Source organism: Toxotes jaculatrix, chromosome 1 (genome assembly GCF_017976425.1).
Source record: "Toxotes jaculatrix isolate fToxJac2 chromosome 1, fToxJac2.pri, whole genome shotgun sequence".
NCBI lineage: Eukaryota > Metazoa > Chordata > Actinopteri > Toxotidae > Toxotes > Toxotes jaculatrix.
Window position 1 is genome coordinate 30235987 of NC_054394.1, and position 24670 is coordinate 30260656.

The 24670-nt window shown below is 42.8% G+C and overlaps 1 protein-coding gene across 4 annotated transcripts in view; it reads right to left on the reverse strand.

The window, feature by feature from the left end:
- The window catches only part of crtc3 (CREB regulated transcription coactivator 3), a 29542-nt gene that overhangs the window by 3085 nt on the left and 1787 nt on the right, over window positions 1-24670 (reverse strand). For 2 of the 4 annotated variants that reach the window (XM_041054604.1, XM_041054514.1), the window contains exons 2-12: window positions 21672-21782; window positions 19468-19596; window positions 15230-15291; window positions 10238-10300; window positions 8435-8538; window positions 4189-4227; window positions 4009-4094; window positions 3137-3186; window positions 1904-2124; window positions 702-937; window positions 114-341 (exon numbers count right to left, since the gene is read on the reverse strand). In XM_041054604.1, the coding sequence (XP_040910538.1) occupies window positions 114-341; window positions 702-937; window positions 1904-2124; window positions 3137-3186; window positions 4009-4094; window positions 4189-4227; window positions 8435-8538; window positions 10238-10300; window positions 15230-15291; window positions 19468-19596; window positions 21672-21782 (1329 nt within the window). The remainder of the gene's footprint in view (window positions 1-113; window positions 342-701; window positions 938-1903; window positions 2125-3136; window positions 3187-4008; window positions 4095-4188; window positions 4228-8434; window positions 8539-10237; window positions 10301-15229; window positions 15292-19467; window positions 19597-21671; window positions 21783-24670) is intronic. The other 2 variants (XM_041054684.1, XM_041054768.1) reach the window with 2 other exon arrangements.

Consider the following 24670-nt stretch of genomic DNA (forward strand, 5'->3'; position numbering starts at 1 on the left):
ACACCACAAACACTGGTGTACAAAATATCTGTGTGTCTCTGTGTCCACCAGCTTTCTGTCTATGCACACACACACACACACACTCTGACAAAGGCCATCTTCATGCCACTTACTTGGCTTGTGTTGAAGTCCAGTGGGATGCTCTGCAGAGGGGAAACAGGCTGCTGCTGCTGCTGCTGCTGCTGCTGCTGCTGCTGCTGTTGCTGCGACTGCTGCTGCTGCTGTTGCTGGTGTTGCTGCTGGCGTTGTCGGCTCTGGTCCACTGCATGCTGGGACTGTTGGTAGAGTGGGTAGGGCGGGGGCGGCTCCCTTGGCATGTTGCTGGTGTCCAAAGCAACTCCCTACAAAGGACAGAGAGAGAGAGAGAGAGAGAGAGAGAGAGAGAGAGAGAGAGCCAGCAGGAGTCACTAAAGACCAACTGCAAGTTTAATGAAGACTTAGGATTTGAATTTTATTTATTCTGATTTTAGTGGTGTCATTACTAAACTACGCTTTCCCATCAAAAACAGGTAAAAACAGCTGAACCAGTTTCACAATGGCAGAAATTTTTACTTGTGGGCTGAATTTTACTTTGTATAACATTTTCTCTTCTTAGTGCTACATGAACTGTCTTTGACAGCAGAGGGTCTTAAGTGCTTGTTTAAAAAAAGCAATGACACTGGAGAGGGGGCTATGAAACCTCTGGTGTGAGGTGTGCGTACCTGTGTGATGGGGGACAGTGAGGGGGACATGGTGGGAGACAGCTGCTTGGCCAGACCCCTACGCTGCTCGGCACCTGGAGACAGGGTGAGGGGGCTGATGGGAGCGGGCCGTCGCCGGGGGGAGTTGCCTGACAGACGCAGGGACGAGTTGATGGAGGGATTGCTGAGAGACGACTGCAGCTGGCAGTTGTTGAGGGACGCCTGAATTGAGGGGTTGCTCAGAGAGGAGGAGAGTCCTGCAGGGACAATAAAGACAACAGGACGTGGGAAGATCCATCAGGAAGATTCCAAATGCATCAGAGCATAAATGTACATTACAATGAAACTAATAAAGCAGCTATGAGTCCAAAGCAGATATGGACCCTTAGAAACCAAGGAGAACATGTGGAAGTTATGATGTAGCATGTACTCGATTTTCCAGCATGCTCTCCAGTCTTAAACCCAACACACTAGACTTTATTGTGCGACTGGAGGGAGAGAAAGATGGAGAGCAGAGTAAAGGAAAATGAGAGGACAGAGGGGAAACTGAGGGAAAAGAAAAGAGCCGATTGTAGCGAGCCAAAACGGGGTCAAAGTTCCTCTGTCACTTTGGTGCTCGGCCAAGCTGAACTGTGTTCGACATGGGAGCCCAACCGCACATCCTACTCACAAAATACAGGGAGGAAAGACTGAGAGGGAGCAGCGGTGGGTGTGATCAGATCAGGCAGCAGAGTTCAGAGTGAGGAAGTTGGAGACAGAGAGATCATTCAGTGAGCTGCACAACATGGATGCTCGGTCGGCTGGCAGAGGAAGAAACCTGGAACCTGATCACAACACTGGAGCAGCGGCTCCCAACTTTAAGTCTAAAGCTGAAACAAACCTCAAGGTTATTAAACCGACAGAGACTAGAGTCACAAAGATGATGACTCACTTCCACACAGGCTTGACAGCGAGAACATGTTTGTCTAAGCAAATCCAGATGCCTCAAATTCAGCAGGAAGACAAATTCCTGTGAGGCTCATCAAAAGCCATGTGTCTTACTATCAGAAGAAAAATAATAATAGGAATCATTTAACATTATGCAATGCAATATTTTGTCATGTAACTGAATTTCAACTCTGAAACAACCTGAAACAAGTTAGACATCCCTTCATTTTAAGGGTCACAAGGCAAAGACAACCTGACATACAAAAAAAAAAATCCCAGAGCTGTACTCCACCCACCCTGTGAGTTGCTGATGCCTAAGTGCATCATGGCGGCCGGCAGATTTCCGGTGCTGCTGCCTCCACTGAGGTTGGGATACCCTCCATTGTCCTCAGGGTCCAGCGGGGTGGAGAGCGGGGAGGGGAAGTGCAGGTTGCTGAGGTCGGGCAGGGAGCCGCCGGTATTTAATGAGCCCTGGTAGTGGGAGAGACCAGGGTTCTGCTCCGGAGACGGGAATATACTGCAGAGAAGGTGGATGGAAAACTTGTTTGATTCATCGGGAAGGACAGTGATGATCAGAATCCACTCGAATTAATTTAAATATTGAGCATAAATGAAAGGCAGGGTCATTAAACATGCTTCCACTGCCACTTCAAATTGACAAGATGTTCCTTTCACTCCCATCCACTCGTTCTAGCCTCTTCTTTTTTTTCCACCCACTCTCCATTTCCTCAATTATTTCTCCAATTTCCATTTCTGCTCATATGCTGTATTAACAGCATATGAGCAGCAACTGTGACTCATTGTTGTCTGTCCCCCACACACACAAACTGGCACAACAAATGCTTGCCTCCACAAACATACAGTGTTTTTCTCTCAGTCAAAAAACGAGCGAGCATAAACAAAGAGGCCGCTTGACGCTGGCGATGCAGGTTTTCACTTCCTGTTAAATCCTTTATTTCCACAATAGAAAAGAAGGCATCTTTCTAAGACTCTTGAATCTCTTCAGCCTCCTCAGAAGACTGCATTGCTTTCTGTATAATAACAATATGAACTGGAAATCACACTTTATCTGTACCAGCTACTGGTGACACAGGAAGGGTTCTGCTGTGAATCTACTGGATCGCTAGTAAAAACTGAGCCGTCCGTTCTTCTAAATCATGACATGACGCCGGAGGTCCTTTCCAGTGGGAAGACAATAGTCTTAGCAAACTGCTGTTGAACAATGCCAAAGGAATCTGATCGTCATAACAACTCAGTTCCTCTTCTTTTAAAAGGATTCGAGGTGTAAAGAGGAACACAGACATCCTGTCTGACCAGGTGGGAATGTGTGGCATTTCATTTCTAGGATTTCATTGTTTCTGTTGACCAGTAACAGCAGTTGCTGCCCGTGAAAAACACTATCCTATTCTTTGAATGACAGAATCTGACATGAGGTATTGTGGCATTAAATGTGTAACATTATGTTAATGCTATGTAAACGTAATGATGGTACAATGCTATGGTCTGTTCAGCCTGTGTTTCTGTCTTACTTGATTCCAGGCACTTCACAGGATTTAGGCCGCGACGCCAGAGACTGGACCTGAAACAGAAACACAAAATCGCAATTATGCTAGAAACGGATCCATATTCCCAAAATAACAAAAGCCTTGAACATTTATTTGCCTCAACCAGGAAATAACAATTCTGCGCACTGATCCTAATATCACCATGTTATTTCCAGGTTGACGGCATAAGACCGCTTTTTGGCAGGATCAGTGTATTCCTATGTGTAATGAGACATGTTCCACCTGAAAGCGACAATGAGGTGGAACATTAACAGAGATACTGTACTGCTCCGGTACTGGCTGAGGGAGGGAGGACCTGAACCAGTATCTCATTCTGGTTGGCTGCTTCTCTTGAAAATTGAATAAGAACTGAAGTAATGTCCAGATCCAAAAGACACTGACTGTGAAGAAAGAAACGGAGCGCTGGGCTCCACAACTTGTCGTTTCATCTCACGTATTGTGTAACAGTGGAAGACAACTGATCCGGTGTCTGCATGATTTATTTTCTCATCTTGTTTGACAACACCTTTGATTTCCTCCGTCGTGATTTGGATGCCATGGTTGTTGACATTCCTGATCCTAGAAATCTGTCTCTGGCTCATCCTGTCTAATCGCCTTTCTACCATCGTGCTGGAAACACTGGGTCAACATGGAGTCTGACACTATCACACACTGTCACGTAAATACATGTTGTGGGTCTGATCAGTATTTTGGGGAGGGGAGGGGGGGGTTCATTGCAAGTATTGAAACAATGCAGTGAATGACAATGTAGACAGACATCAATCTGCATATAGAGTTATGGCAGAAAGCCTGAGCCAGGCACTGATGTAAGAGCTGAAAATGAGCAGCAGTCTCACCTTCTTGGCCTCCCACAGCTGCTTGGGAAGGGGCTTACTGACACCTATTAGACTCTCCTCGTTGGGCAGGGTGGGGAAGGAGAAGACTGCAGAGAGGAAGGTACACTTTAATGAAATATGTGCTCCAGAGATAACCTCATGTAAATCACTTCTTGATCAGCGAAGAAAAATGCAACTCACTGTCTCCAGAGCCGTCCATCTCTGCCTCGTTTACGCTAGCTGCATACCAGCCTCCGCAGAAACGCACAAGAAAAAAAAAAAAAAAAACAAGAGGGAGGGATGACAGATGAAGAAATGAAGAAAGACAAAAGCAGAGGAACATTAGAGGATATTCAATATTAACCAGCTGTTTGAATTATTCCGGCATGTCTGGAACAATAATCAGTCCCTCTGACAGGAACAGGCCCTTTGGAATACACTCTGCAATTACTGTGCAGTTTCATAAACACAACAGCTGGGTATCTGGCATCGTGTTATTAGTCACAGAGATGAGGAAAGAGGGTGTGGGGGTGTGGGGGTGGGGGTTCACAGGCTGATGAGGACTAAAGAGAGGACCATTGTTTTTCTCATGCCACAAAGAGCCTCTTTCTGTTCCTCTTCACTGTCGACCCGATGCCAGATACACATGCCTTTGTCTTCTCCTTTTAACTTTTGTCTACTCCACGTTGGACCCTTTTGTTAAGCAGCGCCACTTCCTGTGCACTCTGATGCTTATTAGGACATTTTTTGCTCCTCTTGATGTCTCCTTCAAGCCTCCTCATCACTCAGACTTGAACTCAGCTTCTCCTACACGAGCCTTTGATCCATTGCCCACCGATTCCCTTTCCTTCCATGCTCTCATTCTCTCTGAGGCCTATTCATGTTGAGAGGCAGCTTTTCGGCTGATGGAGCAGATGGGACAATGAGGCGATGCAACAGTCTCGCATCATTTTATTTCCCCTTCAAAGGTGTTTAGTCGCTGTTGCTCGCAGAGGCGCAACTGGGACAGAAACAGGATAACGGAGACGGAAAATGGCTGGCTTGTGTCCCTGGCTGGATCACTTACACTATGCAATGCACTCAACATGGGAGCTGTAAATGCTCAGGATTAAGAAGAAAAAAAAAATAAATCACTGTCTACTGCGAGAGCATATCAGCAATTAGAAGCCTGCCAGTTCCATAAGATCGCCTGTGACTGGCGATGCTCCTTTTCCATTGACAATAACTGGCAGAAAAGAAACGACACCAAAAAGACTGTAGCTGAACTCCTCTGCTCCGAGTGTTTCCACCCCGGCACTGTGACTCATAGCTGTAATTCCTAGCTAGATGCTTCTTTAACCAGGCAGGGCTTAACACCACTGAAAACCCGCCGAAACCCTGAGGTGTCAACGAGGCCCTGGGGCTTCACAGCTCTCTGTGCTCCTGCGATGGCATCAGTGAGTCGATGAGGAAGCGCTACTCGCCAACGTGAACCAGTTTGGTGTCACAGCCTCTTTCAGAGGAAAGGATATACAGCTTGTACAGCTATGTGTACTATGTGATGGTGGACTAGCAGGTTATGCAAGAAGGCTGTGCTGTATATACTATGTGATACTCCACAGGCAGCTGTTCATCTTTGGGGAAATATATAACACATTATATATACATACAGTTAACTATAACGTCCTGATTCTAGGTCTGGCAGCTCTGCACCAGAGTGGAGCTGGAATGTGAATTAAAAGTCTATTAATCAACAAGTTGATGGGCAGAAAATCACTCTTCAACTGTTTTGATGACTATTTGTTTAAATAATGTTTTAAGCAGTAATGAAAACACACTGGTTATAGTTTCTGAAACGTGAGTATTTTCTGGTTTTCTTAGTCTTCTGACAGTAAACTAAGTATCTTCAGTTTCTGGACTGTTGATTTGACAGAATAAGACATTTGAAAAGAATGGACAGGCAGAATGGACTCCAGGAACTTGTGATGGGTCTTCAATAGAACCAAAAAATTAATTGAGAGAATTATGGGTAGATTAATCCCTAATTAAAATAATTGTAAGTTGCAGCCCTACAAAAGATTTTTTATAGGACACGAGTATGACAAGCAGGGAGTAACCACAACCATGAAACACCTGATATCAGCTAATTTTGTAAACAATGTACACACACACACACACACACACACAAACAAACATTTCTAAGTGGGTCTAAGGTGAGCCATTTAAAACCCAACAGACAGAGAGTGCAGTGTAATTCATCCTTCTGCGCTGAGTTGATTCTGTTTGTACGTGAAACTCGTACTTGGCCCAGATCTTAAAACAATATCCTGTTTAAGCTTGTTGGCTAAACACAGTGAGTAGTAATCCAGTAGAGGAGCACTCCTCTCATCCAGGCAACACTTCATCAGCACTGAGATCAGACAAAAATGACAAACACTGTCAAAAACACACCGGACGCTCAGATGGAAACGGCTCAGCAGAGAGGCGAGCGGAGGGATGGAGGGTGTGAAAGGAGGAGGAGGAGGAAGATGAATTCTTTGACTTAAGAGTTTTTTCTTTGGACCAATTACAAAAGTACAAACAGAACAGTTCTGTTGGCCTGATAGTGATTTGTGTACCTGAGCTGTGGGTCTGAAAGCAGATGTCTGGATGGACTGTGTTCTCTGTTAATAAATGACCAGGGGAACAGAAACACAAACACCATAAACTAGCATGATTACTATGACATGGACTCAGCATAGGAGCAGCCTGCATACTGCATGTGACTGAGAGGGTCTCTGGTGACCTGGACTTCTGCTCTCATACAGAGGACAATGCACTGGATGACTGTTCTAGGTGATGTCTCCATACACAAGTGGATCTTAATTAGCCTCTCCAGACCATTTCCCGCCCTGCTCGGTGGTGCACATGTCCATGATGTGAATATTCCACCTGCTTTTCATCTGCTAATAGATTCTGTCAGCTCTGCTCCTCGTGGTCGTCCACTCTCACTCCATGCAATGACAAAACACAAGTGTGATTAGCAACAGGTAAGCAACACATGCTGGACCAAATTAACAGTGTCCTGGCTACATTCAGTCTACTGAACCTTTACAGCAAACATCTATACTGTTTTTACAGTTATGTCAATTCCAAAGTTTTGCTTGCACGGTAAGACAAATCATTTACAAATGGAGGGCACGCAACATCACTGCAACTCTGCCCAGAAGTGGACGGTCATCAAGACTTTCACCAAGAAGCACCAGAAAAATAATAAATCAGGTAAAGGCCAACCCACGCATCATCTCTAGAGAGTTACAGACTTCTCTGGCAGCATCTGGGATAAATGTAAATGCGTCTACAATCAGGAGAAAGATGAACAGACGTGGCATTCGTGGGGGAGTTGCTAGAAGGAAGCCTCTGCTCTCAAGAAAGAACAAAGTTGCCCATTTAAACTTTGTCGGACAGCACTTGGTTTGAATTATTTGGCCACAATCACAGGCGCCATGTTTGGAGACAAGTCAACACTGCATATCAAGAAAAGCACCTCCTCCCAATAGTGAAGATGTCTCCAGACTCTCTCAACTGGCTGAGCTCTGCAAGGAGGAGTGGGCAAAAATACCCATAAGCAGATGTGAGACACTGGTTAGTGGTTACAGAAGAAGTTTGGTTGAAGTAATGGCTGCAAAAAACCCTTACTAAGTAAAAGGGTTCACACACGTTTGCACATAGCAGATTTTCTGTTTTTTTGGGAGATAAATTACTTTTGTTGAATAAATAATGAAAATATATCTTTTTTTCTGTGTGTTCCTTATTTGGAAGGTCTGTTATACAAATTGGGATTTGGATGTTCATTTCATAATGTTATTTAAATTTTTTTTTTTATAAAAACAATGACCATGTTCACAGCAAACCTTCAAGCAGCGCTGTATATTGAAGAAAAACCTGTGTCTGATGAGGGTTTTCTAGGGTAACTTCACTAAAACTCTTAAAGTGTGCAATTATTGTTCATCTAAGGCTTTTAACCGCTGAACATAAAATGTCTACTTCACTGAAGAATCCATTTTCACTCTACGACCACTAGAAATGTCAAATTTCCACATCACACTTGGACCACGAGTGGCTTCCACTGAAACTATGAAACTATGCTTGTACATGCATTTTTTTCTTTTTTCAAATAAAATACTCTGACATTCTAGTAGACAATTGGTTTAAAGGTCAATGCAGTGTAAGGATTTACATTGTGCAGCTATAGCAGACAGAAAACAAAATGGAATGGAGATTAAGTGTAAGAGGACAAAATAAGTCGAATGATGCCGAAACGTTGGAGCTGATTTAAAGACCTCCATAAGCTGATGTAGAGTTAAGGACACATAAAAACAAGAGCATCTCTCACAAGAAATGGAGCCAAACAGACACACAAATAAAACAGCTGCTCTCTCGGTGAGTAGAAGGTGAGTATCTGGTGCTGTGTGTGTGTTACTCTCACCATTACGCTGCGGGGGACCTCGACCCATCTGCTGGTTCATGCCAAAGGGGTCCTGAGGGTTTGGGTTCATAGCGCTCGTATGGAGAGCAGAGTCTGAATTGGTTCTGTGTAGGAGGAAGAGGAGGGGGAGGAAGGAGAGGAAGATTATGCAAAGTGTTCCAGCACCTTGGACAGAGGCAGACGATTTCTCAGGACCATAAGGTCAGTGAGTCATTCTGCTTCCTGCTCTGCCTCCACACAGGCTGCATTCATCTGCAGGCTCACACTGACCTTACACATAGACACCCTCACAGCACAGGACTAAATGTTTATCAGTCTGTGATGAAAACACATTTTGGCTCAGAGATGAAATAATAATCACCTTAAAGCGCTGAACATAAATATGCTGGTGTTTGTCATCCCTAATTACACGGAACCCAAAAGCTCTGCAATATTTGTAGAACCTTGTTTTTCTCCAGCTGTTTCAGTAATCACTAATATATTAATATTCTGTTCAAAAGTCAATTCAAATATGATACGAGCTGTAAAGCCACACACTTACACATGTTCACCTGCATGGGTTAACCCACACATACCCCTGCATCCAGCTGAGAGCTTAGTCTAGTGCTCTCCATTAAGCCTCAACGGCTTCTTTCATGCGTCATTCCTACTTCCCTTCCAGAGCACTGTAGCAAAACATTGTAATCCCACGTAAGTTTGATCCATCCAAACCTGGCATCTTTAAAAGCTGCTTTTATTCCATCAATTATTATCACACACACAAAAAAACACCGGGTCAGATTTTAAAGCTTTTTAAGATTTTAACATAACATTAATTTTTAAAAATAAATTGTATGGTTGCCTTAGCAGATGTAAAAGAAACCGATGTAATTATGCCATGTAAATAGGAAATAAGCAAATAAACAGATTCAAAAAATTTAAATTCAAAATGTGCAAGCAAAATAATAAATCCAAGAGTCCAGCGTTCAAACATTCTGCATATGATGGAATTAATTTGCAGTGTTTTACATCTTTTAACAATACTGGCATTTTGGGAAAATAGTTTATTTGCTGTCTCATACAAAGTTAGGAAAGAAAATCAATATCAGTTTCATCTCTGTGCATTAAACATGTTGTGTTTCACCATGTTTGTGACTCAGGTATCAACGCTTAAAAATGACTGGGAACAAAATCCAGCAAGCACCAAACATTGGTGTCAAACTCCACGTCAGATGCAAATCTTTGTGTGAACTTTAGTGTGGTCGTGTAATCTGAACTCTCTGTGCTGGTGCCATAGAACTACCTACTGCTGTCAATTATCAACACAAACTGCCAAACTTTCCATTTCTGAAAACTCAGAAATTACTTTCTCATACAACACGTGGAGAAGAAGGTAATAAGGCTGAAAGTAAGAAAATGTGAATAAGGAGCCTTGATGTTAGACTGTGAAGGAGCCATGAGTCCTAAAGCTTGGTTAGTAAAAGAGGAACTATTGATTAATATTTCAGAAATACCAAACTGGATAGATGAGTGGAAAACTATAAAGAGAAAAAAATGATTAATAAATCAACCATAACAGTGTTTAGCTGAGACTCTGTGGCCCTCTATCTCAGTGCTTCAAAGGAAGAAAGGAGAGGATTATTGAGATGTTACAAATCAGCCGGAGATTTACAAAGGATAGAAACCAGGACGTTATGCGGCCGAGAGAGATTGAAAAAAAAGACAAAGGACAGAATTGTTGGACTCTGTGTGAGCGAGGGATAAAGCAGTAAAGATAGACCGAGGGAAGGAGAGAGGGACGGAGGGAGAGGGGTCGAGGGTCACCTGTTGAGTTGTGATATTAATCTAAACCCAGGCCGTTTTTCCTCAGTCCATGGCTGCTGTTCCCTTCAAAAGACAGAGAGGAAAAGCATGACAGACAAATTTACTAGGTGAAAGCAGAGACCCCTGGCTCCTGCCCTAAAGTCTAAGAAGAGGAGAAAATATCTTGGTAAAAAATATGATTGTGTTGGTGCTGGCACGTGTGTGGAAAAAAGAAAAGACCCTGGAAAACACTCAGATACAGCACAATACCGTTTTACATTTGAGGAGAATGGAAAGAGAATAAATTAAAAGCAGAGTGAAGACAGATGAGACGGAAAAAAATGAAGACAAACAAAGACAGGGGCGCTAATGGGAAGAATGACTACAAGCCAGGTTTATAAACCTGCAGCTGAGGAGCAGTTACAAGCTGTTCTCCCACATCTAATGGGAAGAGGAAACTGGTGCAACACAACCAGCTCTCTCTGGCCAGAGAGAGGGAAACAACATAAACAACTTGATGTGAAGAGTCACTGTTGAAGCCTGAAATGATGAAGTGGGAGCAGCAGTAAGTGGATCTGTCTGAAGCAGTTCAGCAGAAAGGGGTGGTGACGCTTTCTTGGACTGAAAGGACATCAAAGCAATCAGTCTACAACTGGACCACAAAAGAACTCAAAGCGACTTTCTATTAATGACTATATCTTCTTTATTAATCAGTTCATGTTGTGATCTATGTGTGCATACTACCACAGTTTTGATACCCCAGAACACACAGGTTGGATATATTACAAACGTGACCTGTACTGCTGCCCTGCAGCATTAAAGCCTGTAAGTTTCCAGCTAAACAACAGGAAGCCATCTCTGACATGATGTGACGTGCACTTTCATGCAATGTGACTTTTGATTGATAAGCAAAATAAACCACAATACTTCCATGTGTGCCACCACACCTGATTTAGTCACTATACCTGTTAGTGAAGGGCATAACAGTCTATATCTGTAATTAAATATATGGCATAGGTTATGGAATGCAGATGAGCTGTGGCACTCCACCCATCCAACAACCAACAGCCCTCTGACACAGCGACACGCTGGTTGTGTTACTGCCACAAGTTTAAAAAGGTGAAACCCCAAATCATCCTGACAGATCGACAATCAACTGGGGAAACTGGTCAAATCTTATGCACGAATGGTCGTATAAATACAGCTTTGGAAATATGAGGCCAAACAGTGTTTATTTATTTATTTATTTACTTTTTTTTTTTTTTTTAAGTAAGTCTGGTGTGTCTGATTTGTCAGGGCAGCAAGTCTGTGATGTGATTTTAGTAATCAGACCACCTACATGACGATAAAAGCCCACAAGAATCATCATACCACATCTCTCAAAGAGGCAGCGGAAGAAACTTTCTCCCCTGGAAGGCCTTTCTGCAGAGTAATCTCCAGGGAGCCTGGTCTGATATTTCATCCCGAGAGAGGCTGGTACAGGAATAGCAGGCCAAAGATGGGTGAATGGAAGAGGAGGAGGGCGTGGGACTGGATTGAAGCTATGACCCTGAAGCAGATGGTCTCCGAAGGGACGCATCCAGGGTTGTACTCAGGTCTGATGCCTTATGCACCCCCAAGAACCAAGCTAAGAGCATCTCTTCCCAGACACCATCATACAGTAATATTCTTATACACGCCTCATTTCCAAGTAGACTCTCGAGGACAGATGGTGGATGTCAAAAATCCTGGGCCGACTCACTACAGATGGACAAAGTTGGGAAATCACTACTTTTTTTCCCCAAAGAAAAAAGAGACAGTCACACCAACTCCAGAGAGAGAGAGAGAGAGGGGGGGATAAGATCTGTTGGCCAGGCTGCTGGTCATGGAGCGGTTAAAGGCTATGTGAACAGCTCTGTTCCCCTGCATTTCTGTCATGCTTGACCATCCCTCAGTACTGGCCCACTGCCTTTAAGTTTTGATGTAACAGAGGCTGGGAAGCTTGACCAGAGTCATCTTAATACAAACACCCACAAGGAAAAAAATAAAAAATAAAAATGTATATACACTATATTGTATTTGTAAAGCAAAGCGCTTTCATAAGTGGCCCATTTCAAAATAAGAGCAAACTGAAAAATGTCGGCTTCATGCTAATCATCAGCGCTGGACAGAGCTGGTAGAGAGCTGATCACTGTTGTGGTAGTTAAAGCACTGAAAGAGTTAAAACGCTCTGTGGCTCTTCTCCAGAGCTGCCTGGCGGTAATGCAGTGCAGATGTGGTTGGCGTTGTAAACACTTACCGCCCCACTCTCCCCTGAGATGGACAAGCAGGGAATCTGCTTCTCACTGCAACGAACACAACAACCAAGACCAGTTCCATGGAGGGATGTTACCTTGAGCCACTGATCGCTTCTTTGAACAAGAGGAGAATGGTTTTTATATATCTACGTACAGTTTACTAACAATAGTCTCTTGCAGATTTTTTTTTCCAATGGGATTTCCCAGAAGCTCACTGGAAGAAGAGTCCCTCTAATCTGGAAAGACGTCAGCCAAGACTCTGATTTCCCATTTCCCCTCCAACAATGTGTTATGTCTTCACTCAAGCTAGAAGCTCAGTCAGGAGACTGAGAGTAAACACATAACACTGATTGTGCAAAATCAAGCTTATGTGCTGTTCAGTCTACACAGCCTGCTGGACAAGGAGATGCTTGTGAAATATTGCTGTTGTAATGACATTAATCATGATATAATTTGTGAAGTTACCAAGTTTCAGTGGGAACATCCTCTTAAAAACGCTGAGGCGGACTACATCAGGCACAATCTCACGGTATAACTGGTCCTGTCTGTCCTGATTTTAACCCTGACAAATGGTACAAGTTCGATTCTGCTTCCAAAAAGTCGACAAACTGTTAAATGAGAATTTGCCATTGAAATCAGACTCTGTTTGAACCAAGTGATCTACACAGAACAACTGAGAATTGTGCTTTGCTATGTCTTTTGGAAGTACAGCAGTATGATGGAGCAGCTATAGTATGATGGTGCGTGGTCCAAATCTCTGAGGGAAATTCTGGGTTGTTTTTTTTTTTTTTAATGCTCTAAACTGTGTTCTACAATAATACTGGTTGCTGAAAATGTGAAATTTCTTCAGTTTCTCAGTAAGAGAAGAGATGATGATTAACCTCTGTTAAGACAAGCTCTATTCTACCACTTCTATGTGACAGTCACCTTCACCTTCTTTATCCATACACTTCTTTTACACGCGATTTAAAACCCTCACTCTGTAAATCAGCCACAAGTCATAAAAGTCGAATTCACTCATGACATCCTGCCAGATCTCAATAGGCAAAATTTCAGGAAGGTTTATTACTCAGGTTTTTGTTTTAGCTACTAGAAATAAGTAAGATAAGATCGCTCGTGTTTGTCTTGGCTGAACCTTTAGCAATTAAGCTAAAACTTGTACAGAATTCTCTGATGGGAAGCGGATAGATGGACATTAGGCTGATAGATCTGGGTGTTCTCCAAGCTTCCGGACTCTTGCCTGTTCGGACACAGTCAGTTTAAGCCAGCACTAAGGCACTAATATGTATATCTCTGCCTGTGACAGCGAAGCAGGCCAAAATTCACTGCTGAGGGGGAAGTTTATCCCTGTTACACACTGTGACAACAATCTGCTGCAGGTTGGAGCAGGAGGCTGAGCTCGGCCTGCAGAGACTTGACGGAGCTGATGCAAATCACATATATAGAAGGTTAAGGTGGGGAATGGTGGAAAAGACGCAACGACCAAAGACAAGAGATGAGCATGAGTAAAACAGAGGAGAGATAAACTGTGTGCCATTTTACAGGGCTACACGAAAATATCTTCTCTATCGGTGTGTGAGCACCGTGTGTCCACAAACAGAAACCATGTACAAGCACTTCACAGCAAATAACAAGCAGCTTCACAATACAGAAAGATTCACCCCCTCAATTCAGTGGTTCGTTACAAGCCAAGCCTGCATGTGGCTTTATGACAGAAAACTGTATTAGATGAAAAGGGTAGTCACGTTTTTTCATTGTTAAAACACACCTACACACTGAAGTTTGTATAACAGGATGTTTCATTGAGAAACACAGTCTGAAACAAAGCAGTGCAGCTTCAATTAGACGTGACAGTCGGCATTCAGCGCTTAGTGCCACACCGCTCTCAAAGAAACACACCCACTCTGAGAACACTGACGTCTGGTTGCTCCATGAGGACGTTTGTCAGCCAACCTGTTTTGTGCTGTCAACAATGACGAGAGGGCGTGGGCCTTATTCGCTTCTACAGTACAAGCTGTTACAGTACACTCAACACGGAGCCTGGCGAATGTCTGTGTCGACGCTGTGGAAGAAGATGAGGCAGGGTGATTGGCAGCCGGCCAAGAGCCAGCATACGAAACGCAAGTGGGGAGACGGAGCAAGAGTGAAAGAGAGTGAGTGGGGAGGAGCTTGGCTGAGCTTTTTATCACAGGGCCATAATTCACTCCCTTGTAAACACTGAGTCAAAGCTGTCTACCAATGCACTGACTGCTCTATGCAGGCACAGCCAGAGCTGGGAAACGGATCTCGCAGCTCCCATCAAAGCCAGCTCGTCTAGCATTGTTTTCCAGCAGGTACCGCACTGAATTTCTGCTAAGATGGAGATTTTGTACCGCAGGGCAGTTGTGCTGTGACAACATAAAATCCCTAAACAGTAGGACTACTGCTGTTGGGCATGACCTTTAAAGCAAAAGGCTATCTGTCAAACACCTTTAGTTAGACGCAGCCTTTCCGGGGCTAACGCAGCATCCTGATACTTGAAGCATTTCAGCAGAAACAATGAAGGCCAGCAGCGTTTGTGTTTGATCGAGATGGCTGGTGCCTGGATGTAGGAAGAAAATACAAGTAGGCAGAGAGAGGCTTGATACAGGAAACAGGCTGGCAAGAGGAAACAGTTCCTGTTGTAAAATAATCTCATTAGAGGAAGGAGAGCAGACAATAACCATTCTGTCAGCAGATCAAGAGAGGTACTACTCACCTTCTCCAGTTATTGTCTGGAGGTGGGGACAGGTACACTGCTCCGTATGGAGAGCTCTCTATGTGGGGTTGTGTTAAGGAAGTTATTGGAACAAACGTGGAAAAATCAGTGTGATATACATATTTTCCACATTATTTGATATAATAACAAAAAAAGAAATAGAAGAAAACAAGAATACAGCACATGTCCAACTCCAAAGTTTAAAACCGTACTTTGGTTTTGGTTTAAAAACAAAACAAAGATGTTTTCTAAACATAAAAACTCAGAGGATGAGACTCTAACATTAAGCATTTATATTATATATTTATACATATATTCTCATCAAAGCCACGTTGTGAGTGAAAGACAAGTGTCAAAAATAGAGCTACCTTTTTCAAATACTTAATGAAACAATGATAGCTTCATTTGATTTACTACTGAATGCCGACGCAGAGTTCCTGGCATTGTCTGCAGAGGGGCAGGACCTCAGGAGGGTGGAGTTTCGTCTCTCCGACAGTCACTCCCTTAGTGTTTGCAAGTTGAGCTCCACTGCTACGAAAACAGGCTCCTCTCTGGGTAGCTGCTTGGGGAGGGGAGTGTTGAAAATGTTGACCAATCAACAAATACACACTAAAGCAGAGATTGGGTGCCACACAAGGCCGACCACTGTTCCACACAGCAGCTGCTTAGGCCTTGGACAAATTATTATCAGCGGTCAGAAAGATTTACAGAGACTGGAGCCCTGCTATCACTCATCACCTCTCACACAAAACACGGGACGTCCCTGTTCAAACCTAACCAAACACAAACTAAGTGGAAAGGGCACTACTGTGGTTTCTCTAGGTGCAGAAGGAAGAGCGGGAACAATCCTGTCAAACTGGTTAGCTCACTGGTTCATGTGCTCTTACTTAACACCTTTGAGCAACTATAATGGTGGAATCAGCCTCAAACTGTAATTGGCACACGTAGGTGCCAGTATGTAGAGAAGAATGCATGAGCAGGCCCTCCTCTGTACTGCACAGGCAGTGAGTGTAAAACTGGGAGACAACTCAAAAATCGTCACAAGTCAGAGCCACAAACCAACAATACATCACATTCTCACTGCTCCCTGTCACCACTGACACCACTGACACCACTGACACCACTTTCGTTCCAAGGTTGCCAGACTCTGTTGATTCTCAGCGGATGCAGGGATGGTTCTGAGAAACAGGCCAAGAGGGGACCCGCGAAGAGCGCTGTCCTTTTCAGGGGAACCCCCAACCTGCCAAGACTTTTCTTTTTGTGACCATCAAAGTTTCTCAAAGGCTTAAATATTGTTCATTTGTCACCCAACGATAAATCAAAACATATTCTATTTATGTAGGTTATGTCTGACCAAGTGGTGATTCTGGAACATACTGGGGCCTGATGTATGCAAATACATTTTCAATACATCAAGAAGTCTGATGTATTTTCTGTATACCACTACCTAACCACTATCATGGTTACATGACCTGGGGACCTCTTCAGGTCTTATCTGGGCCATGTTTTTCTGTGTCATATTTTGCACTGGCTGTTTCACCAACATGACCTCTGACCTCTTCTGTAGGACACAAGCCTCCTCAAACAAATGCACTGTTTTCTCTGAATAATACAAACACGTGAACAGAATTAAGGTCTGACTTCAGTGCTCATAACTTCCCTCTCGCTGACAACGCACTTATGAAGGAGACGACGTGATGTCCACTGGACAGTCCTGTCTATTATGGCACCAACAGGACAGACAGTCTCTCTAAACAGTGACCTTAACACCACTTTGATCACACCATCTATATGCAAGGACACGTGGATGCGAAGTATGCACGTTCAGTATGTGGAACCAACACCACCCACCAAATACAGATGGGCCAACTGCTTCTGTTATGAAAATAACAGGAGCAGACGTCTATAGGAGCGCCTCCACTCTGGCTGTATACACTACAGTGTGTTCTACATTACAACACATATCCACAATAAACTGGAAACTTCCAGACAAACCACAGTGTTTGGTTAAGCTGCCAAAACCCTTTGAAATCATCAAGAATGTTTGAAGTTGTGCTGTGCTGGTGGGGCTGGCCGATAAAACATTCCCGACAATTATCGTGAAAAAAATCCTCACAATAACGCAATCGCTCCATTAGACTGAAGCAATAGGCCTCCATAGCTGATAACACTCATGATTTGGAAATGATTCAGACTTCTAAACCTGGACACAGGAGACTTGATCCGATCAAGATAGAAAACACAAAAAAAACCTTTCCTACCATGTGAAAAGGAACCATCCCACCAAGCATACAGAAAGCCAAAGTGTGCGGTCCCAAACTGCAAGCACCACTTTGTGTTTACACAGAGGTAAATACAACTGTCAGTACCAGTGTGAAATAGCCAATCTGCTGCGCAACGTGTAAAGCAGTGTTGCCGTTTATGCTGACGCATAAGTCTTAGAAAGGAGTTTCAGAAAGTTGATAAAAATTAAATAAATGATAGTTTTAAATCATAACAACACCCGTATTAGATTTATTTTATTCAGTCCTAAACTGAATATACCTCTTTAATTTCAAATTACAAAGGTAGCCTGTGGAGTTTTCTTGTAACCAAAACACACTGCATGCATTTCCTTCTTCATTAATGGTATTAAATGCATATATCAATAATTATCCATATAGATCAAAATGAAAACAATCACCCAGTCGTATGTGCTGGTTGAACTTTTTACCGTGCGCCTCCCTCAGTGTGGGTTACCCCCTTCTGTTGTACACAGTCCTGCATGACTCTGTATAAACTGTAGACAAAAGTATCACCCATAATGCCACACAACAGTGACAATGGAAGGGAAAGTGATTTGCTGAGTGTTTTCCCCAACATACCACATGTATCCAGTAACCATTACGTTATACATCTGTTCTGATTGTTCTCCACAGAAATATCCGCCGGTATGACATCACACACTGGGACAAAGGACAAACTCCTCTCCAGCTATCACACACCACAGTGACAGGTCACCGAATCATCTTTGTCCCGAGGCCGGGAACAAACGGATCCGCTTATTAAAACCTTATGAAGTCAGGGTGTGATGATGGATCAGTGGGTTAAGTGGTGTTCCATGTAAATGCGACGTATTGGGTGTGAATCCAGATCAGGAAATGTAATCCATGTCCTGCATCTCCTCACTGCACGCAGTAAGTGTTTTGTGTGATTATGTTATAAAGAGGAGGAACTGTACACCGTGGTCTCATTTAAAACTATGAGACACACCTGTGTAGTTACATCAGGGACCTTCCTTCCTCAACTTCCAATCGAATACATTCCCAAGGTGCATACATCAATTTATTCTTAGGTGCAGCACAAACTTGAAGACAAAGTCGTATTTTGATTCTGCTTCATTTCCGGGACGGTGTCACACAAGGCGATCCATTATTTGCCACCTTACAACGGCTGCTCGTCATTCTGGGTCTAAACTCAACCAGTGGTTTATGGGTCTCTGTCCTGTACTGCATGAGATACCTACTCTCTGTGATGAATTATGAAACACACACCACGCATGCAACTGCTGACGGGGGACAACATTCATGGTGATTAGCTATGCACTGTAAACGGGAGCAGTTTACATAACACAATCTGGTTTATGAAATCTTAAAGAAACAGACTTACATGACAAGAAACCGTGGAAATTTTTACCAAAACGTAACAGAAAAGGGATTTTTCGGCTCTGAGGAGATTCTGGGGAAATGGATTTTAAACCGTGTATCTGAGAGTTAATGTGCAAACACTCACTCCTCTGTTCCTCGCTCAGTGTATTATCGCCATTAGAATGATTAGACATTTCTGCTGCTTCCTCACAGAATCAGACCTGCAGCTACACTTCTGTGCAAAATACACACACGCATACACAACCTCAGTGTGCATTCACAGTGAGTATGCTGAGAATCTCCTACTGTCAATGTCCATTAGGCAGAAGTAAAGTGCACTGTCTCTGCGTCGCATTTCAAATTAACATAATGAATTCTGTTCCTGAGGCTACGAAACGGCTGCCTACGCTGGTAAGTGGCCGCCATGCTTAAAACCACACCACAAACACAAACCACCATTAAAAAAATATATAACAATAAATACAAACCATCTGGAAGCCACAACGCCCACTTCCACATCATCGACTGACCTTTCACGATGACAACATCTGCGTCACAGGAACATGTGTTTGTGAGATCTCCTACTGTCAGTATTTAGGTTTGGAAGGATATCTGTCGTCCGTGCTTGTCAATGGGTCGGCGATGGGGAGAGTTGATCCGGCTGCGGTCCCTATGGACCCTCTCGACCAGCCCGTGGTGGCGGGTCCCTCGGACCGAGTCCAATCCCGAAGGGAAGCCACCCTGAGAAAGACACAGGAAGAGTCTTTTCACACCAGACACATAACTCTGCAGTTTCCTACAGGCGGGCAGGAGGAGGAGAACGACAATGTCTGACAATCACTCTGTCAAATGTCAATCAAACTTGAGTTTTAACTGAATGAACCAATTCTGTTCATTTAGCAAAAAAAAAAAAAACAAAAAACAATCTTTCATCTAAATAAATACTAAATCTTCAGTCTTGGAGGAGCCATTTTTACGACATTGTATTGAAATAATCACTGGCTATTATTCTGTTACGTGTCAAATGTCTTTTAGGTCACGCTGCCTCTACAAACACAAAGGCTGCTGATTAACACTATGGACAGAAAGGTTCCATTAAACTGTACTTTTGTGCAATTTAATTTCATTATCTTTCATTTAGTAATCACACACTATAGTACATGACAGCATGAAGAGGATTAAAGATAAAAATAATAAAACAGAAGTGTCCAACCAAATGTGAAATATGCTCACAGTCTCTCCTTCTGCTCCTGAGTTATGGTGTTGAATAATGGCCAGAAAAGTGTTTCTGCAGAATATTATAATGTCACAGTGAAGTTGACCTTTAACCTTTTGGATATAAACTGTCATCACTTCATCATTTTATCCTATTAGGCCAAAACTGTGTCCTGTGAAGTCCCAGAGACCTTTGACTGCCAAAGTCTCATCAGTTCATCCTGGAGTCCAAGTGAGTGTTTGAGCCAAAACTGAAGAAATTCCCTCAGGTTGTTCCTGAGACATTGCGTTTCCAGAGAACTGGACAACCTGAAAACGTAACGCCTCCGGCCACATCTGTCACAAGTACCTCATAGCAATGTACGCTCACACCAATATATCATGCAATAAAATTAGAATAAAACAAAAATGTACACTAATGCCTGTATTTGATCCTCAAACATAATCACTTCAAAAGAGAGCTGCTTCAGCCTGTGAGAGCAGACGTAACAGAAATATACAGAAAACAGAATTATAGAAATATCTTGTCTTTTATTATTAAACAGTCCTTCACTGCTCCGCCTGCACCAACTGTTAGAGAGTACGCGGTTCACACTTTATTTGCTGATCATAGAGTTAACAACATCTGAAAATGAATTTTACGGGCCACATTTGAATGCTGATCACAGGGGCTCTGCACACAAACTTAAGATCGGGGCTTTAAATAAGACTGTTGCTGTCAGTGTTAGTGGAGTCAGAGGAGGCTACATTAAGTCCTCCGCATTCATTTAATTGAATTAGAGCTAACAAATGATTATCATGAAGTGGAATCTAGGAGCCATTGAGTTTGTCGAGTTCTGTTCCCAGAAAAGAAGCTGAGCGGACTCCGTAAGTGAGTGGGGCTTTCTTCCTCCGTATGGGGATTGATTTCTGGACCCGGCACAGTGCCGCAATTACTGCTCTACCTCAAAGGACCATTCTCTCATGAAACAAGGGCACTTTCACCTGGACCCACTGTGTCCCAGCATAGCCTGCTCCTCTGAGAGCTGACACAGATACAGGCTCAGTGCTACAGACCAACTGTAAGATGGCATACAGCACTGCACTGCTTAAAGGAGAGCTGCAAACTACTACACTGATCTCTCATTCCATCTTTTTCTCCAGTCTTCAGAAACTCCTGTGAATTACTTAAGGCTCTCAGGAGAAGCTTGTTTGTGCTTCTGAAGGTCCAGTACAACGTTTTGCTGTTTCTGCAGTTAAACTAGACAACATCAGGACCAGGGGTCAGTGTGGTCACACATAATTAGCCTTGACAAACTCCTGAATGAGAACAAGACCTTGAATTTGATGGATGGTAATCCCTAGATAAGCACGGTTTTAAAGAAAATATTCACGTTCAGTTTCACATCAAACAAAAATCCTTTTGCTTAAAGGAAAAGCATAATATTACAAACGTCTGTGTTTGGATGGCGAAGTGTTTTGGCACCTGATAACCCCTCCCTAATCGCATTTCATCGTCTTACTGGTACCAACAACACTAACGCAGCCCTTTGCATTTATTTAACCAGTGATGTCCTTGGTTTGCAGTGATGCTGTATATTTTGACTCTGATGAAATCTCACCTGAAATTCAGCGTTGGTGTTGCCGATCTGATTGACGTTGGGCAGAGAGCCTCCATAGTACGGCACCCGTGGCTGAGACAAGCGGAGCTGCTGGATTTTCTGAAACTGGACCTGTCAGTCAAAAAGGGAACAAAAGCAAACACGCAACCGTCAGGGCTTATGAATTCTGTAAAGAACATACACCACAACTACTATTCATGTACATTACCAACCCAGTGAATCAGCTGTACTTATTATTTAATCTGTCTTCACAGATGGGATTTTGGAACCGAATGAAGAACAGAAGTACAAAGCAAATGCACCCAATACTTGGCCTGATTAAAATGAGGCACTATTTGCAATTTAAGTCGCACAAGTGGAGGGGACACATTCTAGGAAATGGGCAGCTTGCTTCCAGACCAGCAGCCTACCAAGAGATGCCACAACAATTACCTCGCAGAAAACAGAAGGTGGCTTGTTCTGCCAAGGGAAGGTAAACAGAGCCAATCATTGGCAGTGATCAGGAATAGGCAAATCACAGGGGCATTTCTTCCTTAGACTGCCGAAAGGGCAAAATTTGAATCTCAAAGGCTAACCTTATTTGATTTTATCCATAGATTTACAGAGAACAGACAGAGATCTTTAAAAGAGACTGTGAATATGACAGGATATCTGGGATGGGAAAGGAAAATGTGAGTAAAGACTTGTCAGTTTATGTGTAGTAAAAACTGTGAGGTAGAACCACATTCTGTTAGACGGTGGTGAGTGCGTTATCTTGTTTGCCAGCAATTTGTCCTAACCTAGTGTCTGTCTTTTCACCATTTCAATTCGGCAACATCTACGGCCAGAAAAAAAAAAAAAAACAGAAAATGGTTTCAATATCTACAACAACAAAAACAACGGTTTCCTGCCCCGAAAGAAACAAAAACAACCCTGACAGACACGTTTTGGGTGCTTTCCCTTCTCTTTGCACTTGAAAACAATGATGTAATTCTAATAAAAATTTGGTCTTTTTTTAAAAAAAAGTCCTGGACACAGCATCTGCAGTCCCGAGAAACTACTTGACCCCCAAAGCAGCACACATTAGACCTCCAAATATAAAATGTGAATTTTCATTCTCAGTTAACTGTTGATATCTGATTGCAACTGTCCCTGCTAACCAAAACACAGACAGACAGAAAGACATATTTGTTGTACAAGACACATTCTCATGGATAACTTGGATGTCCCATCAGTGACGTTCAATGCTCAATCTGGGACAAATAAAAAATATGAAAACAAATAAATCCCCATTTAAACCTCTTACTCCAGTGTTGGTGTTATCCTTACATAACATCCAACACGTACACTTTACACATTTATAATTTACAAGGATGCCAACTCCCTGCTGCCCGACAGCTGAAACAGAGCTGCAGTCTGTTCGTGCATACAGACACAATATACAGTTCTTCAGAGTCTCTCAGGCGGTTTATATTCAGTCCTTTGGTCACTGGTGTAAATGTTGAGACAGCGTCTTCTAACTCCAGCTGTTTGCTGGCAGAGTGTCCTGTGCCCTGGCCACTCTCAGCCACACTGACTGGGCTTTTCTGTCTCACAGGGGTCACTGACAGTTCATACCTTATGGCAAACTTCATTCAGTGTTGCCTCAAAACCACATCCCCTTTGACTGGCCATTCACACTCCTGCACTCACAGAAAGAGCACATTGTGAACCAATGGTATGAGAATAATGTGAGCAGGGCCCTTATATCCACCCACACTATTTTTTTATTGGTAACATGTACTGTATATACTTAAAAATTTCATAAGATGCTGAAAAAAGACCCATGAAATAACAACGCCTTCAAAAAAAAAGCACGCTGACTAATTCTGGACCTATGTAAGATTCAGGGAGCAGCTACAGATGCAGATAAAAATCCACATATATTTGGTTATGAATGTTCTCAGTCATCCAGGTCACGGGATGTCTACAAACACTACGAAAAAGGCAAGTGGGGACATGAGGAAGCATCTTCAATGAGACATGACTTCAAGAATTTGACAGCTAACCGAGCTGCTCTGATATAGAAATTACAAGTGTGACCGAGCAGCAGCAGAGTTAGGATCTATTAAGATCTTTAAAAAACGTTGTTTTAAATTTCTGTTCATCTATCATAACAGGCATCAGTCTCACCATCACCATAATCCTGGGCCATATAATATTTTTTATCATAATTTACCTTGTCTATCTGATACTGAGCCATCAGCTGAACACCAATCTTTCAAGATTTAAGAGCTGAAACTGATAATTATTTTTATCATCAATTAATCTGTCAATTTTTTGTTCGGCTACACATCACAAGTTCCCAGAGCCCAAGGTGACCAACAGTCCTGAACCCAAAGGAGATTCAATTTACAATAGAAAAGCAGCAAATACTTACATTTGAGAAGGTGGAACAAGAGGATGTAATGCTTTTTTTTTTTTTTTTTTTACAATTTTTGATTGAGACATGACTGAAACTGTTATTGAGAATCAAAACAGCTGCCATTATTTTTGTGTTGAAAAACATCTACTACTATCTAGTACTTGATTTTATGCATTTAATGTAAAAAACAAAACATAATTTGTCAGCAAATCTGGATTTTTCTATTTCACTGTAAAGTAGAGCTGAAACAAATAGTTCATAAATTACATAGTAGATGGTCAAAAAAACATAACGGCCAAGAAAAAAACATCCTCATCTTTAAGGTCTGAACAGCAGGTGGGACAAAGTGAGACATGTTTGTATTAACTGGAAATGTAAATGTAATCTTTACTTCACCTGAGCTTCAGATACCAAAATCTGACTGACTGTTGTGAGTCATCGTGGCGCAACATTTGGACATATCTCAAAATATCATAAGTCTACAAGGGGGTCACCTGAACACATACACTGCAAATGGATGACAGCAAACCAAATTCAAACAGGAGTGCATGTGACTGAAAGAACCAAGTGTTGGCCCCGCTCCTCCTTCTCTGCGCAGAGTCAGTGCCAAGGCTGC